We start from the raw sequence: 18,810 nt of genomic DNA, 5'->3' as shown, positions 1-18,810 counted from the left end.
AATTGTATGATACTTCTCTCTTCTACCTAAACTTTCTGTCTGCTCTGATTTTATTGACGTCAGTCTCCACACTTGACAATTAATCCTTGAAGGGAAGAACTCTGCCTATTTTTGTTAGGATCCTAGCACAATTTAGAAGGTGTATAAATATTTACTAAATGAATTTGTTCATAGCATAATAAACATATAACATATTTTAGGGGATCTAAAAAAGTCCATTTTTTTGGCAGGGTCATCTAGTTAATATAAAACTAAAAGATAATTTTTTTACTTTTTTTTATGTAAACTCTGCCCCCAACGTGGGACTTGAACTCACGACCCCAAGATCAAGAGTCACATGCTCTACCAACTGAGCCAGCCAGGTGCCCCAAAAGATAAATTTTTAAGACCACAACTTACAGCTTCTTCCTTCCATAAATATCCTTGCTAACAAAATTAATTATTGCCCACCTTTCCTGCTACTTTGAAAGCAGTGTGAGCCTGACCCGAGATTCATGTCCTCCATGCCTCCTTATGAACTCTCTTCATTTTCACCTAATTCGAGACTTTCAGAGAAAGGGTAACAGGCCAGGAGGTCTCATTAAGTAGATCCTATTGTGATCAGTAATAAAAGATCACAACAAAGTTATGAATTGTCTATATTATTATCCCCACTTAATGGATGAAAGAACTTTGAGATAGAACTTCCTTGTCTCTAAATTTAAATATATATGCATATATGTGTATATTAGAGTACAGAGAGAATATTTTATTTCATATGAGTACAATGGAGAGGTTTTTGGAACACTTCCACCTTAAGATCATTTATTTTAGCTGCCTGACTGCAACTCTTGTCAAAGCAGAAATTAGAAAAAGAATCTGAGCTGCCTTTCTAAGTCCAAACACTCAGATCTGATTTTCACTCCTGTAACCGATTGGCAACAGTTAGCATCATTTCCCAATTGTTTAAAAGGTCTGGTTTGGTGCATTCTCTTTTGACCTTTTATTTAGATATTGATAGTGAAAATGGAGCTACATTTTCAAAAGGAAACATGACATTGGAAACACTAGTACCTATCATTTGTCTCATTTTTGAGGTATCTAGAATTCTGTACATTTTTAAAACCATTATACTGTTAATACAAAGTACTCAATCAAATATAGTACAGGATAGAAAATGCAGGTCATTTTTTCCCCTTCCAAGACATATCCATTTATTTTTTTAAGAATAAAAATATACTAATCCACATGCAGAAGAATTATACACATGCACACACACATAATAAAAATAACTGAATCCTGATTTGACATTAATTTACTGTTCATAAAGCAAGATAATCTGCAGTCATATTAACATTATATGTAATTTGCTGAATATGACTTGTCGATTTTAGAAGATCTTAATACCTGCCTTACATTTTAATATCATATGATTAAAGGATGTCTGAACATGGATGCTAAGTAACTATAAATTTAAAAAAATAGAGAAATGAATGGTTTGTGACATAATTTATGAATATCAAAATTCAGAAATGATAACTATATAGTAAGTTAATCAATTAACTACATGGCATTTCATCTCTGATTTCTACAATACAAAAGATGGCGTCAAATTTTTTATTGCTATTTTCCCTGGAGAATATCTTATTTGAATCAAATAATATTGAATTTGCCTGAAAAAAAAAGTAGTTACAAATAAAATGTTCAGAATTTACAATTTGCAAAAGAAATTAACTTTATTATATATTTCCTAGATGTTAAGGCATAAAGAATGAAGAGTTAGTAATTGATAAAATACGTAGTGGATAAAAATGGTATTTGGGGAAATGAACAAAGTAAAAATAATCTGATTTATTTGTCTAGATAGATGTATACATAACAAAATCAAGGATTTGTTGAAAGGAAAATAGTGAGCATTTTTGATAGGAAACTGAGAAAAGTAAAGGTTCTAAGACATGAAAATATTTGCTTATAGTTTTACCTACACATAAGACGTGAATTACAATAAATTACACTTCTCATTTCAGTTGTAACATATATACTATTTTCCTGTAAAAGGAAAATTCAGGAGTATTTCAATAATGTCAGACAGAACTCCAAATTTAGTCAATTGTACAATCGCATATTAGTGCAGACAAAGTCTAAGTAGGCAGCCAAGAGTTATTCATGTGAGTGAATGCTGGGTTACAAATAAATGCAGTATAAATAGTGTGGGTTACTTCTGTAAGGACCTACTCACTTGCAGAAGCACAATTTCAGCTCCCACAACAAAGTTGTTGAATCAGGAAACTGAAATCCATGTCCAGGGACCATGGCTAAAGTTTGTTATGACTAATTCATCAGTCCATCATCTCTCCTGATCAATCTGCTTGATTCTGCCACGAAGAACTCAAAACTGCCTCCCCCATTGTTGTTAGGCACCGCATTGGAACAAGAGGGGCTAGAGTTCCAAAGAGCATATATGCCTGGCTTCTTTTCTTTATTTTTCCTAGTGCTCGGTTAACATAAGCAAAGAAGCCAAAGTCTAGCACACAAGAAGACATGTGCCCCTGACACAAGTCTTTTCCCAAAATTCTAGACTTCTTGCTGTTCTTCTCTTTGCTGCCATGTTCTCAGAGACACGGCCTGTTTCCTGATGTTAATTATTACATTTCTTGTCTTTTAAGTTTAGTTAAATATGATCTCATCTGTAAAGCATTACCCAACTCTGCAGAGTTAATCTCTTCCTTCAAAGCACCCTCAAGGCACTTAGCACATACTTCTACACATGCTTGTTATATATTACATTACCATTTTATTTATATATCTATCTCTCCAATTAACTTCAGGCTCAGTAGTTATAAGTCAACATGTCTTAGTCTTTTAAAATATTATTTTGCTGGTGGGACAAGTTTACTCTGACTCAATGCCCCAGTATTTTCCAATCTCTGTCCCTTTCTTGATGTACCAATAAAATGCTACTCCCAAGTTTCAGCCTGATTTGGATCTGCTCTGTGAAGACTTCCTTAAACAAATGAATATCAACTGATTCCCCTTCTTTCTGAATATCCATCTTTTTTTTTTTTTTTTTTTTGAGTTTATGTACTGCTTCCCTCACTTTCTTACCAATAGCCCCATGCCAACAATGCTTTACCTTCGTGGCCGACCATCATGGGCACAACCAGAGTTACACGCCTCTAACTAGCTCCATGTCCGTATTTCTCTCTCCCAGTTGAGAATAAAATACATGTGTGATGCTATAGTAAGATTTTTTAAATTTCTCTGATTTACATAATCAATTAATACATTCTATTATTCTAACTCTTATTAACAATAAAGTACTTAGTACCCATAATATATACCAAAGCTTTTCACGAAATTGGTGGTTGAAAATAGGGAGGCTATAACATTTATTTGGCACTAACACGCATTGTTTGTATTTTATGTTCTTCACAAGCCAACAAGATGATAAGATAACAAAGAGAACAGAATAATGATACACTTCTGTGCTTCCTACAGGTACCTAGTTCTATGCCTTGAATTTGACTGGGACTTAATAAATAATGCTCTTACCAGTGGTAATGACAATGACGTCAGTAGATAGGGAATAGTATCATTTTTAATAACATGAATCAGTAATTGAGCCTTATTCATGGTTAATTTGTGCAAAAAAAAAAAAAAAATCTCCCCTCCTTCCTATTACCATGTCTGAGATGGTTTTTTAGAAATTTCTGCTAAGAGTCTTCAAGTCTAAATGATTATTTAAAAAATTAAAATGCAGCACACTGAAGAATCTTATATTCTGAATGTGGGTTTTCAATGTTTTTAAAAGTGTTAGAGCTCTAAATCATATCATCCCATTCAAATAATAGAAAAGTGCCCTTTTTAATCACATCCTAATGAAGGAATTAAAAAAAAAAATGCAACCACATTTTGTTACTGGAGCTTATTAGAGCACAGCAGATCCTGTATAACCTTGTTAAAATGAAATCAGGTTCCAACAAGCACTGTATACAATAAATTGAAGAATGGTGTAGCACCTATTTTCCAATAACGCGCTTTTCAGGTCAAAGGTATGTTCTGTTCTCTACAAATGCAGTGCACAATAATTTCTAACTTGTCAACCTGTTTTGTTTCCTGGCAGTTTCTCCTTTTAAAAACAGCATTCTGGCCCATTCAGAATGGATTTTCTAAGCAAAATTAAGTCTAAAGAGTCCCAGAAGCCCAAGCTGCTTGTTTCTCTCCAAGGACTAGTGTTCAATAGGGAGAAAAATTGCTACCATTTAGTCTGGACTCCATATGTCTACTTTCTTTCTGCTTTATGTCACTAACTCCCCAGGGTGGTCCAGGGGTAATCAAGAGTGAGTCCAAACCAAGGATGATTAGTGGAGATACAGACGGGTCAGAACTCAACATATATTAGAAGTATTAAGGTAAGAAGTGTCTTTTCGAAAGAAGCTATTCACATCTCCTAACCTTAAGAAATAATAGGGCATCCTTAACCTTCGTACTGATAATTGCACTGCCATTGGAAGCAATTGTAAGAGGAAAAATGTACTGTATTGGCTTTTTTACCTGTGCAGAGAAGGACATTTATCTGTTCCCATTATGTTCAGCTACATGTAGCAGCCTATTTGGATTATAGCATAAGAACGGATAACAGCACCAAGGCTCTTACTTAAATGACAACCACCAGGCTGACAAGGCCTCAACTTGCCGGTGCATGCTTCCTCCTCAAGAGCCATATGGTAACCTCATCTGCTTCATAAAAAGGAACCCTTCTCAAAATTAGATTTGAATGAATCCCCTTTTCATCCCTCTGATAGCTTCCACTGGCTTCACATACTAAATGGAATCCTCATGCAATAATAATAAAAAAAAAAAAGGCTGCTTTTAAAAAATGAAAAGTACTGCAATTTTAAACTGTAGGCGGTAACCAACAGTTCCATGTAATTACAAGGAAAGTTTATGAATAAAATCAGCCTGTTGTTTGGAAAAAAATGGATGCATTTTTTTCTTTTAAAATATCCCTTCGTATTCCAAACTGACAAAAGTGAAGTAAAATTTAAAGTAGGAAAAGAAAAATCCTTCCAAGTGGAGGATCCTACATTATTTAAGCTCTACCTACTTCAATGCGATGAGCTCTTTCTTAAAAGTACTTTGCCAGAAAGTAAATCAGATGATATGGTCAAATACTTTAAGTTCTGTGAGGATAAAAGTTTTGTTTGGGAGAATAGTTCTGTCACTGGTTAAAGAAAAACTCAAAGCAAATATGAATACACGTAGGAGACGCGTGATCTAGTAGAAAAGTACTGATTGAGAAATCCAGATACTGACCCACATCTCTAATGTTCAGAGTTCTCACACAAAGCAAGGTCTTTCCTAACCTTACAACAGATTATTAAATCAACTGGTTCTCCCCTGGGATTTAGTTATACAAACTGATAACCTTCCCCAAGTTATTGACATTTAAAATATGCTCTCAATAAGAAAGTGAATATTTTACCAAAGTAAAACATTTCTAACCATGGAACTTCATATTCTCCTGAATATGTCTCTTGGAATATTCCAAATAATGAAGGGACCCTGAAAACATCTCTGAAGTTGCATCATGGTGAAGCACAGGAGTGAAAACTTTTCACTTTTTAATTTTTACTAAGAAGTCGAGGCATAATAGGGAGTGTTTATTTATCTCTTACAGGATCCGCAGTGCTTGGCCAAGCACTTGTATATAGTAGATACTTAAGAAAGATTTCCTGAAATAATGAAATATTAGGTAGTATAGCATTGTGATATGATTTTCAGAAAAAAAAATATATATTTGGCCAGAAATAAATATTATCTTTATAAGTGATATTATAGACTTCCAAAGAACAAATTCAATTTTTAGTAAGCAATAATCACAGAATTTTGCAAAAAAAAATTAACAGACGTGTGAAGTCAATTGCATAAATCTTCTAATTTCTAGGGTTGCTTTTTTTCCTTTCATTTTTTTTTAATTTAAATTCAATTAGCCAACATATAGTACATCATTAGTTTCTGATGTAGTGTTCAATGATTCATCAGTTGTGTATAACACCCAGTGCTCATCACATCATATGCCCTCCTTAATGCCCATCACCCAGTTACCCCATCCCCTCACCCACTTCCCCTCCAGCAACCCTCAGTTTGTTTCCCAGGGTCAAGAGCCTCTCATGGTTTTTCTCCCTCTCTGATTTCTTCCCATTCAGTGTTCCCTCCCTTCCCCTATGATCCTCTGCGCTATTTCTTATATACAACGTATGGTTTCAGTCATATGTGGAATTTCTAGGATTTCTATTGAAGATATTAATTCTTCTATACACAGTTGTCCATTTTGTGCACTGCTTAACTGTATAAGGCACCATTTACATACGGAATGCCAAATAAATATATCTCTATATATTATTTCTTTACCAAATATGAGATGAAACCCAAAGGTCTTGACCTTGGTGACCAAAGATTGAATATCAGTTTCCCTAATTTTGCTCAGAAGGGCAGTATACACACAGACACACACATATATGAATATATGTGGATATGAGTGTTTATGTATGTATGTATATACATATATATTATTTTACTAAAGTTTATTCTGCTGAAAAGAGAGGGAGAGAGAGACAAAGACAGAGATATCAAAGAGGGACAAAGAAATTTATAATCATTGAAGAAATATTTATTGATTGCTTACTATTTAGAAGATACTGTTCTAAGAGCTAGAGATACAGAGATGAATGAGACTCATAAGATCTCTGCTTTCAAGAAAATTATAATCTACTGGGTGGATACAGAATATATTCACATGTACAGATACATACATATAATATACATATATAAACATAAATGCATACATATATGTATATATACACATTTATAAAATCACATATACAAATATAGAACTTTTAAAATACCAAATAATGATAAATGACTTGCAGAGAATTAAAATTAAGTGATGCATGATTGGGGCCATTTTACTTATTTTTTTTTATTTTTTTTTTTATTTATTTTTTTAAAGATTTTATTTATTTATTTATTAGAGAGCGAGCGAGAGAGAAACAGCATGAGAGAGGAGAGGGTCAGAGGGAGAAGCAGGCTCCCCGCTGAGCCGGGAGCCCGATGTGGGACTCGATCCCAGGACCCTGGGTCATGGATCATGACCTGAGCCGAAGGCAGTCGCTTAACCAACTGAGCCACCCAGGCGCCCCGATTGGGGCCATTTTAGATTGGAGTGGACAAAAATGGTCTCTCTCAGAAGATTCATTTAATCAAGATGTGAATGATAAGAAATCATTCTTGCAAATACCCGCATTCGTGACAGAATACCTTGTACTTCCTGGACAAGCATTCTGGACAGAGGCAAGCTTCCTAAAGAGAGAATGGGCTTGATGTCTTAGAGGAGTTGAAGGAGGACCAGGGAAACAGACGTGGTTGGGTAGAGACTGATGAGATGTCACAAATGCAGGTAGGGGCATATCAGGCAGGGTTAGTAAACGAGGCTAATCGGATTTGGGTTTTACGCTAAGCGTGATGAAATGCCTTTGGAAAAATTTAAATAGGGGAAAGATATGAAGGAATATGTATTTAAAACATTTATATACTACAGCTGTGTGGGAAAGAGATCATAGACATGGAAATCTCTCTAGTCTAGGCTAGAGAGAATAAAGGAGAGAAGTGCACATACTCGGGCGCCTGGGTGGCTCAGTTGGTTAAGCGACTGCCTTCGGCTCAGGTCATGATCCTGGAGTCCCGGGATCGAGTCCCGCATCAGGCTCCCTGCTGAACAGGGAGCCTGCTTCTCCCTCTGACCCTGCCCCCTCTCATGCGCTTTCTATCTCATTCTCTCTCTCAAATAAATAAATAAAATCTTAAAAAAAAAAAAAAAAAAAAGAAGTGCACATACTGAACACACGGTTTGGAAAAAGTGTCAACAGAACTTACTGATGAATTGGAGAAAAGGTAAAGAGGAGTTAGGACAGTTCTTAGATTCTGCAATAAGCACATGATGTGCTGTTACAATGTTAGTAAAAGCTACAGTGTTGAGAAGTTACAAAGCGTGTTTTATGAAAGATCTGTATCTTCTAGTTGGGTGTGCCATTATTTCTATAAACAAATGCCTAAATTCCCCCCCATGGACTTGAATATTGCTTCAATTCTCTAACAAGTGAGTCAATTAATGCTCATACGCTTGAGTAGAAGAGCTTTGTACATCCTTGTAAAGCTACGACCTAGCCTTATTCCCACATAAAAAATCTAGAAAGACTGAGTGTCATGGATTCTTTTTTTCTGTTTACCTTACCGCAACTGATAGAAAAGATTATGTATAAATAGCACAAGAAAAGATAGTTAAGGTGCTAAAATTGTTAGGTGGTGGACTCTTCTCCATCCAGGCAGGAATGAGGGTTTTCCCCATGGACGGTTTAGCCCGTGCTCCATGGAGGTACCATAGAAAGTCAGAGGTATGCCTTTCCCACAGGCATCACAGCTCTCCCTATTTTATTCACATCCAGAAATGATATGCTTTATCTCAACGATTAAAGTAGTTACAGTTTTAAGAATCGTCCAACTAGTTTACTGTCTGCAAACTCTCCACCACAGATGAGAGCAGCAACCATAGGGCTCTTCTACTAGCGCATTGTTTGTTGCTCCATATGGATGTCTTTTCTCTCCTTTTCTTCCTTCCCTGTGTATTTTCCCATCTATGCTTCTAAAGAAAGCTTCTCCAAAGGAAAAATGCTCATTATGAGTACATAGAATTAATTTACCAACTGGTAGGTCTGTTTCCGTGTGAGGGAACAGATTTTAGCTGAATCTCTTTTTAATGTTTACTGGGTTGTGCATCTGTCCATAATCCAGGCTTCTCTTTCTCACTGCCCACCCACCCATATGAGCCCAAAGATTCCACAGTGGAATCTTTGGTTCCACAGTGGTTCCACAGTGATCTGTATCACCTTGCCTAACATTACAACTAAGAGGGAAAAAAAAAATCATGTAGCCTCTCATTGTTTCTAAACATTTCATTGCTACATAAATGTAATAGGAAATGTACATGTTACTGCCAACTTTTTAGTCTAGCTACATATTCACTAGGAAGCATTGAAGTGCATTTTGCCTTTTCATGTGATGAGCCTTTTCAACAGTTTTCAAATCACTGATAATCATGACATGAATATGTGTAACATATACTGTAAGACTAGAAATATATGTATTATAATTGTATTTGCTCAGTTCTATGGTAAGATAAGTTTAAAAATAAGTTTAGCATATTAATTCATGATATTCCCAATCTGTTTCATAATTATTACCCCATTCACCTGTACATGCATTAATTATTTTGCTAAATTTAGGATCAGGTACCAATAACCCTAAAGCAACTGAATTTATATCCTACACCCTAGTGAAATATTTGAAGGAGATGTTTGCTTAAGTGAAAGTCCACCCTCCATGACTCAATTTGCCTCTCTCTCACAGTAAACAAATCAAGTGAAAGGGAAAATCAGCACTGAAGATTGAAAGCGAGTCTGCACGTATGTATAGTCTCTGAAAAAGATATATGTTTAAATGTGCAACAAAGTTAAGTGCTTGGCTTGATGCAGAAGTCTGCAATATCTGTGTGTATGCCCATATCTCTGAGTATTTTTGATATTTATTATTTACAATAAAAGCAGAGTGAAATGAAAATAGTAGTTGTATTGATTTTTAAAAGCTGAAAAGGCATATTTAATAGCCTGATACCTTTCACTAGACTAAAACACACAGGTATTTCTAGCAGTAATATTCCCTCTTACTATTAAAAATCTAAAACACTCTTTTTATAATGGTTCTTATTAACTAACAATAAAATGTGATGGATCCTATATATATTGTGTGTGTGTGTGTGTCTGTGTGTTTGTGTTACTTCTGAGGTAAATTATCCTGGAAACATAAAAAAAAAAGCAATATCATATTTTTCATCAGTATTCATTTCAATAGATACATGATCAAACAAATAAAACAAACCATAACTGTCAAGTGATATTTTAGAGATATCAAGTCAGTGACTGTCAGGAACACGAACCTTTTTACTGTTTTTTCCTTTCTACTATGATAATACTAGTTATGGAGAATTTTACTCATTTTTATGTCATTAAGATAACATTTGCTGGAAAAGCAAAATATGTACACATAAAAGTAAAAATATGCTAGGGTATGTAGTGGGTATTTTTATTTAAAACTAGAAAAGTTAAGATAATGAACAAGTAATGAATTGTTACAAAAGCTTATTCACATAAGTAGAAAAACAATGAAGTAAAGGAATATTATAGCAGTGGCAAAATAATTTTAAATTGCATATAAGGGTTATTATGGTAATAGGAAGAATATGTTTGAAGAGAGATGGGAAATGTCATGCAAACCTTTCCAGAAGAGTGCATCTCTACTCTGTTATGACCATCTGAGACAACCCTGAGTCTGGTTCTGAGTGGAGTGGGTTCTCCACTGAAATTCTCATCTGACTCTCTGGAACTCTCTCCTACGATCTGGACCTGCCACTGTTAGTGCCACTACTGATGGAAGAAAAAATATGCTACTCATTTCTTCTACTTGTATTGCTGTATTTCTTCCCAAATCCTGGGGAGGGTTTTGAGCGTGCAGGTGATACTAAGGAGTCCCAGCATCTCTGTTCTACTTCCATTTGTATTTTGAGGAGTGGTTACAAATTTCTCTAGGATGAGTATGAAGGCAGGTAAAAGGCACTGGGAGTGCGGAGAAAGAAAAAATTTAAGATTTGGAGGAAATGTACTGATTTGTGTTTCTCACTCTCATATTCTTTCTCAAAACTTCCCAGGTGCTATATGTTTCTGACACTTTCAAAAGAACATATATTTTGCACCAGTTGATGACAAATAAATATTAGAACTTGTGTTGCTTCTATCCACAAAATAAGATTAGCCTAAGGTCATCTATAATTCTCTGCAGCTATTCCTTGTGTGATGGAAAGGTATGTGCTATGTTCCCTATACTGGAAGATGTGTATCTGGGAAGTCTTTGCTTGGAGAGAAGATATTTTATCTTCAAACCCTCTGAACTTGATGCTACATTAGAGAAATAAGAATAATTATAATTTTTAAAGTTTTTTAAAGATTTATTTATTTATTTATTTATTTATTTATTTATTTATTTGACAGAGAGAGAGATAGCGAGAGAGGGAAAACAAGCAGGGGGAGTGGGAGAGGGAGAAGTAGGCTCCGAGCAGGGAGCCCGATGTGGGCCTTGATCCCAGGACCCCGGGATCATGACCTGAGCTGAAGACAGACATTTAACGACTGAGCCACCCAGGCACTCTGAGTAATTATAACTTTTATCCTGTACTCTCTATGTAACTAATTTGCCATGCTATTAAGTTTTTAAGATATCCTCTGTTGTGTAGTTAGCAAGAATTTACAATTGTCTCATTCTTTAATAGACATAACCTAATTTATGCTCTGAGTACCATTCAGGGAAGACTCTGGTCACTAAATTGTATGCAACTCTTGGGTAAGGTTTTCACCAGAGACTGAGATTGGATTGATATTTCCTTTGGTATCTTAAGGCTACTAGTAATATAATAATAATAATAATCTGATTTACTGCACATGTATGCACTTGGCACTGTGATGGCTACTTCCATTTATGATGTACACTATTTGTCTTTGAACAATTCAGAAGTGCTGTGCTACTATTTTTTTTTTTAATTATTGACACTTGGATCACACTCTCAAAGACTCTGAACAGCTACAGGATTGTATGTCCATCCTCCTCTAGTTCTTTTATTTTGGTATTATAACTACTTGAATGCTTACCTTATCTTCCATGTTAAATTTTAAACTTGAGTTCTATTCACCTTTGCTCCTAGAGTGCTTTAGTATTCGGTAGTTAAGTGCTAAATATTTATTTGTTGAATGAATGAATTTTTCTCTTGATCTGGGTTCTCCAAATAATAAAACAGCAATGGAATAGTATGTTTAAACACCATTAACATGGAAATAATCAGCCCTTCTAAAAAAATAAATAGCATGATAGCAATAAAAATATGAGAATGACTTCAATATTTTTATGCAGAAGCAAAAAAATGGGAGACAAACCATGAAAGACTCTTTTAACTCTAGGAAACAAACTGAGGGTTGCTGGAGGGGAGTTGGGTGGGGGATGGGGTAACTGGGTGACAGGCATTAAGGAGGGCTCGTGATGTGATGAGCACTGGGTGTTATATGCAAGTGATGAATAACTGAACTCTACATCTGAAACTAATGATGTACTATATGTTGGCTAATTGAATTTAAATAAAAAAAAAACTATTCTGCTCACATGGATTAATAGTGTATATATAACTAAGTCTACCAATTCAACAGATAACTTTTTCCATTTCTGAGCTTGTTAATGAAAAATGCCACTTTCTTTTCTGATAGAACTTGCACAGCACAAATATTTCATAAGTATAATATTTTATCCTACAAGTATTTGTATGCTAAATTTTGTTAGACCTTTCACTGCGGGTGAATTTTAGACTGGCAGTTTCAAATTACCATCTGTAGTTCTAAAGCTGAAATTTGTAAATGTGTAATTAGGAGGGGGGAGAAAAACTCTCCAGTGTCCACAACACATAATGTCAGTGCTGTTAACAATTAAATGTGATAACATTTAAATAATGTACTTCCATTGACACCCAAAGAATAAAATCTAACCATTTAGGATGGCATCTAGATAGCAGATGATTTCACAAGAAAGTGCTCAGACCTCCATCAAGTTAAGAATCAATAGAACATAGGCAACTGTGGTAGAGCCAAAGACAGAGTCTCGGCTCAGGAAAGGCCCTTCTGTGCTAGAGCTATATTAAATTATCACAGCTAATGTAAAATCAACCTTGGTGTAAAAGATAAAAGGGTAAAGTTCTCACAAATGATCACTTATCACTCCATTCCAAAATGCATACAGCATTCATTATAGATCGAAATGCCACTCAAATTTCCTCATTTAGTAGGGTTTTGAAACAGCCAAACCATTAACAGAAGAGAATAGCTTTTTATATTTATACAACCAGTGACTAATGAAACATTATACCCTGTGTGCAAAGGGGGAAAAAACCTTTATTTTGTAATGAACCCAATTGGAGCCCTTTTTAAACACAGTGTAATATGGTTTCACTGTTTCATCGAGCCTCTCATTACTTGTGTCAATAATCCTAGGTAAACTACTGTTGAACTTCACAGCATTTATCTAGCAGCATGAATAACATTAATCTATGGGGTGCTTTTGATGAATTGTAGTTCAAAAAGCAAAGCCAAAAATGACTTCTTACAAAGTGGTTAGAGAAGTATTTATTAGAAATATGTCAACTGCCAAATACCTAAACGTAGCTTGGCTATTTAGGAAATCATGCTGTTGGCTAGCTTGCAAACACTGGGAAAACATAAGCATTTGCTCCACTTGAATTACTTAAAAAAAAAAAAAATGAATGGCATACATTTCATCTAAAGTATATTATTTTTTCTATCACTTCCCTTCTAATTCTTTATATTTTTATGTCACATTGCTTTCGATACAATGTGACATGTTATATAAAATGTCCCCAGTTTCCCCACAACGGTTAGTGAGAAGCACTTAGAAAGCTCAGAGCGAATCAGACTTCACTTCTATGACTGCATGATGACACACACAGGTCAGCATGAACTGAAATCTACTCCTGGGTCCTGCTCCAAGGATCTAACTTATCTTCTTGGCATGCCCAGGACTTGTTAGACCCTCTCTGGCAGGAAGCCTGGCAGGGAGTGTCTACAGGGTTTTAACACATTTAGTTCCAATTTATGAATTTAACTGGATTAGGCTGATCTTTTCTAAAAGTTGTAATCTGCACAGTTCATAGGATGCTAGAAATTAATCTTTCAGCTCTATCTTCAAGGAGTTTATATGGGTGGGCAGTCTATTTACTGCAAGCCTTCATTTGCCTTCAACAGTAAAGTGGTGTTAAGAATTGAGAGACTGCATACACTAAAGTAATTTGAGAATAGGAAAGCTGTGTATTGATTTAATATATTCTTTTTCTCCAATTTTGTCCTGTATCATAACAAAATAAATACCTAAGGAAAAAACACAAACTGTATTAATTTTTTTCCCTAAAATAAAATCTCTTCACAAAGAATTAGACTTTACCCCCCCCCCCCCCGCAAATTCTTCTTTGGAAAGGTACAGAACTAATTCATGCTTCTTATCACATTTTATAATTAGATTCATGGGAAAGACATCAAATATACTCTCTTCACGATTTTTAAGATACACTCGATTTATTACAGCATCATGTTTTATACAGCACTCATTCAGAATACTGTAATATTGTGTAAACATAATACTAGTCTTAGAAAAGGTTTTCATGGTGAAATATGAGGAATATCTTATATTCTCTAATGCTTCTTTTTCTTGGAAATTCACAATATACCCTGGCATATTTAATAAACTCTGAGAAGTCTTGCAGTAAAGAAACTTGCCTAATTTTTTTATTGCATTATTTATCAATCTCATAAAAGTTCATCTCTATCTAACAATATATTAAAGCTATAACATGAGCAACAATTGTGGCTTTTGGAGGTTTGGAAAAACAGAGATTGTCTCAGTCTTAGGTACTGTTATTTATTTATTTTGCCATTTTTGTTATATTTACTCCAATTGTGAGATTAGTGCAGTGAAGAAAAAATGTCTGTGACTGTTTAAAATCATTGTTCATAAGAAATTAATGCAGTTATTAATATTGTACACCTGCCTTTGCTGCATCTCAGTAACATGCTATCATTCTTTGTGAAACCAGTTATAGTGATAATAAAGTATATTTTTATGATATTACAATCAAAACTAATTTAAGGTAAATATAGCTTTCATGATTGTGATTTACAACTAAAAGGATTGATTTGCAAAATTTAAAGAAAACCATTATTATTTACTAGTCACTACCAACACACATATATTTGTAATAAAGAAAACCTTTTACAAAAATAATTTTTATTTTTAGTGTATGTTGTAACTTTATTTTATTAGTTTGACTTGGAACATAGTAACTGTGAATCTTTTATGAAAAGTCCTTCTGAAAGAAAAAGAAAACCTGTTTAAAATGTTGTTTATTATTCTAAAGATAAATTTAAAATTTTTCAGGTCATTTATTTTTTCCACATATAATGATATCAAAAAAGTACTCACCGTGTACAATGAGAACATACTCTGCACTGCTTTGGCCAATGGTGTTTGTGGCTTCACATCGATATGTACCATTATCCGTTTTGTTCAGGAAAAGAATGTTTAGCTCCCTACCACTCACAACCATTCGGTCAGGATCTGGCAATTCTCCACCGTCCTTTGTCCACAAAACAGGTTCTGGCCTATTGGATTTAAATATGCACATAGATAGGAAAAATAAGAAAGTTTTCATATTATGTGAAGTAAATAAATCAAGCAATATATAAATATTTAGCAATCATTTTGTGCACATCCATATGCTAATGTCTATAAGGTACCAACAACCAGCATGCTCTCACTCAGGAGATTTGGAGATATTGCAAATATAATTTAATTCCATTCTGCTTAACTAAACACACATGTATGAAGGAAGTAATGTGCTGAGTCCTTATAGCAGTCCTGTGGCCTTGATCCTGCTGCGAACTGCTCATACCTGCTATTTCTAGAGGATGGCTTTGGGCCTACTGGAGCAGCCTGTTATAGAAGTACTTGGAATTATACCTTTGCACTGTGACAGTTTTGCCTGAAACCATCTGAAGCTTTTGCCCCTCACCTTTCCTGCTTTTCTCACCCCCTACAGGTTTTTCCTTAAAGTTCTCTCTTTTAGTCTCCTAGTTTTATTGAGACACGATTGACAACTAACACTGCAGGGTACAACAGAATGAGTTGATAAATGTATATATTGCAAAATAATTATCACAGTAGCTTTAGTTAACATCCATCACCTCACATAGTTATATATTTTTTCTTGTGATGAAAACTTTTACGATCTGCTCTCTTAGCAACACTAAAATAAACAATACAATATTGTTATTTATAGTCAGCATGCTGTACATTACATCCCCAGAACTTACTTATCTTGTAACTTGTAATCTGTACTACATTCACCCATTTCTCCCACTACCCTACCCCCTGTATCTGGACACTTTCACTCGACATTATATTGGAAGTCTTAGCCAGAGCGATTAAACAGGAAAAAAATAAAAGGCATCCAAATAGGAAAGGAAGAAGTAAAATTGCCTGTATTTGCAGATGACATAATATTAAGAAAACCCTAAAGACTTCACCAAATAACTGTTAAAACTAATAAATGAATTTAGTAAAGTTTCAGGATACAAAATCAATATACAAAATCAATTATATTTCTATACATTAACAATGAACTATTAGAAAGAAATTAAGAAAACAGTCCCATTTACAATTGCACCAAAAAGAATAAAATATTTAGGAAAAATTTAAGAAGATGAAAACCCATACACTAAAAACTATGACACTGATGAAAAAAATTAAAGAGAACACATACATACTCATTGATTGGAACAATTAATATTAAATGTCCATACTAGCAAAGTGATTTACACATTCAAAGCAATCCCTATCAAAATTGCAATGGCATCTTTAACAGAAATAGAACAATCCTAAAATTTTTATGGAACCATGATAAACCCTGAACAGGAAAGCAATCTTAAGAAACAAGAAAAAAGCTAGAGGCATCACATTTCCTGCTTTCAAACTATATTACAAAGCTATAGTCATTAAAATGTGATATTGGCATAAATACAGACATATAGGTCAATGGAACAAAGTAGAGGGCCCAGAAATAAACACATACATATATAGCCAATTAATTTTTTATAAAGGTGGCAAGAATATACAATGGAGAAAAGACAGTCTCTTCAATAAGTGCTGGGAACACCAGACAGCCACATGCAAAAGAATGAAACTGGATCCTGAATCTCTATCTTACACAAAAATCAAATCAAAATGGATTAAAGCTTGAAATTAAGTCCTGAACAACTGGGACTATGTCAAACTAAAAAGCATCTGCACATGTACCCCTATGTCTATAGCAGCATTATCTACAATAGCCAAATTATGGAAACAGCCCAAGTGTCCACTGATTGATGAACGGATAAAGAAGAGGTGGTGTATATATACAATGGAATACTACTCAGCCGTAAAAAATAATGAAATCTTGCCATTTGCAATGACATGGATAGAACTAGAGAGTATTATGCTAAACAAAATAAATCAGTCAGAGGAAGACGGATACCATTTGATTTCACTTATATGTGGAATTTAGAAAACAAAACAAATGAACAAAGGGGAAAAAAAAGAGAGAGGGAAGCAAATCAAGAAATAGACTCAACTATAGAGAATAAATTGATGTTATTAAAGAAGAGGTGGGTGGGGTGATGGACGAAATAGGCAATGGGGAGTAAGCAGTGTACTTGTGTGATGAGCACCCGGTACTGTATGAAAGTATTGAATCACTATACTGTACACCTGAAACTAATATAACATTGAATGTTAAGTAACTAGAATTTAATAAAAACTTAAAAAATGAGATTATGAAAAAAATAAACAAAATAAAAATAAAATAAAATAAAAATAAATTTAAAAAGCTTCTGCACAGAATGGAAACCATTAACAAAATGAAAAGGCAATTTAAAGAATAGGTGGAAAATATTTCCAAATCTTATATCTGCTAAATGGGTAAATATCCAAAATTCATAAAGAACTTGTACAACTGAGTAGCAAAAAATAACTTAATTAAAAAATTTGCAATGGAATTGAATAAACATTCTTCCAAAGAAGACATGCAAGTGGTTAACAATTACATGAAAAAATGTTCAGCCTCACTCATCATTGGATAAATGCAAATCAAAACCATAATGTGCTATCACCTCATACCTGTTAGAATGCCTATCATCAAAAAGTCTAGAAATAACAAGTGTTAGAGAAGATGTGGAGAAAAGGGAACCCTTACACAATGTGGGTAGAAATATAAATTGGTGCATCAAGTATGGAAAATAGTATGGATGTTCCTCAGAATATTAAAAATAGAACTACCACCTGATCCACCAATTCCACTTTTGGATAAATATCCAAAGGAAAAAAAATCACTATCTCAAAAAGATATCTGTATCCCATGTTCACTGCAGCTTTGTTTATAATAGCCAACACATGGAAAGAAACTAAGTGTTCATCAATGGATGAATGGGTAAAGAAAATATATTCCAAATATAATGCAATATTATTCAGCCATCGAAAAAAGGAAAATCTGCTAATTGAGACAACATGGCTGGACCTTGAGGGCATTAGGTTAAGTGAAATAGTGAGACAGAAAAAGACAAATACTGTATGATCATACTTATATGTGGAATCTAAAAAATAAGTTTTATGAACTTATAGAAACTGATAGTTCTCTTTTAATTAATTCTTGCAAAAAATTCCCATCTCAAAACCTGTTTGTAGGGAAGAAAGGATGAATGAAACATGGACATCTGTCTTCAAACATTTTACATACTTTTGTAATTATAAATTATAGGAATAGTTAATAGTACCTACCACCATGGGTTAATAATGGTAGCTATCCTAGATATGTTACTAATATTTCCTATATTTCTCACAAGAATACTTCTGATAAAATTCTTTTTTTTAATTTTATTTTATTATGTTAATCACCATACATTACATCATTAGTTTTTGATGTAGTGTTCCATGATTCATTGTTGGTATATAACACCCAGTGCTCCATTCAATACATGCCCTCTTTAATCCCCATTACCAGGTTAACGCATCCCCCCAACCCCCTCC

At 34.3% G+C, this 18,810-nt stretch overlaps 1 protein-coding gene across 3 annotated transcripts in view; it reads right to left on the bottom strand.

The window, feature by feature from the left end:
• The window catches only part of CADM2 (cell adhesion molecule 2), a 1,094,969-nt gene that overhangs the window by 72,556 nt on the left and 1,003,603 nt on the right, over positions 1–18,810 (bottom strand). For all 3 annotated transcript variants that reach the window (XM_078059557.1, XM_078059594.1, XM_078059635.1), the window contains one exon: positions 15,175–15,353. In XM_078059557.1, coding sequence (XP_077915683.1) covers positions 15,175–15,353 — 179 coding nt within the window. The remainder of the gene's footprint in view (positions 1–15,174; positions 15,354–18,810) is intronic.

Source organism: Halichoerus grypus, chromosome 1 (assembly GCF_964656455.1).
Source record: "Halichoerus grypus chromosome 1, mHalGry1.hap1.1, whole genome shotgun sequence".
Taxonomy (NCBI): domain Eukaryota; kingdom Metazoa; phylum Chordata; class Mammalia; order Carnivora; family Phocidae; genus Halichoerus; species Halichoerus grypus.
Note: the sequence above shows the minus strand (reverse complement) of the source record. Positions and strands in the feature narration are given on the sequence as shown.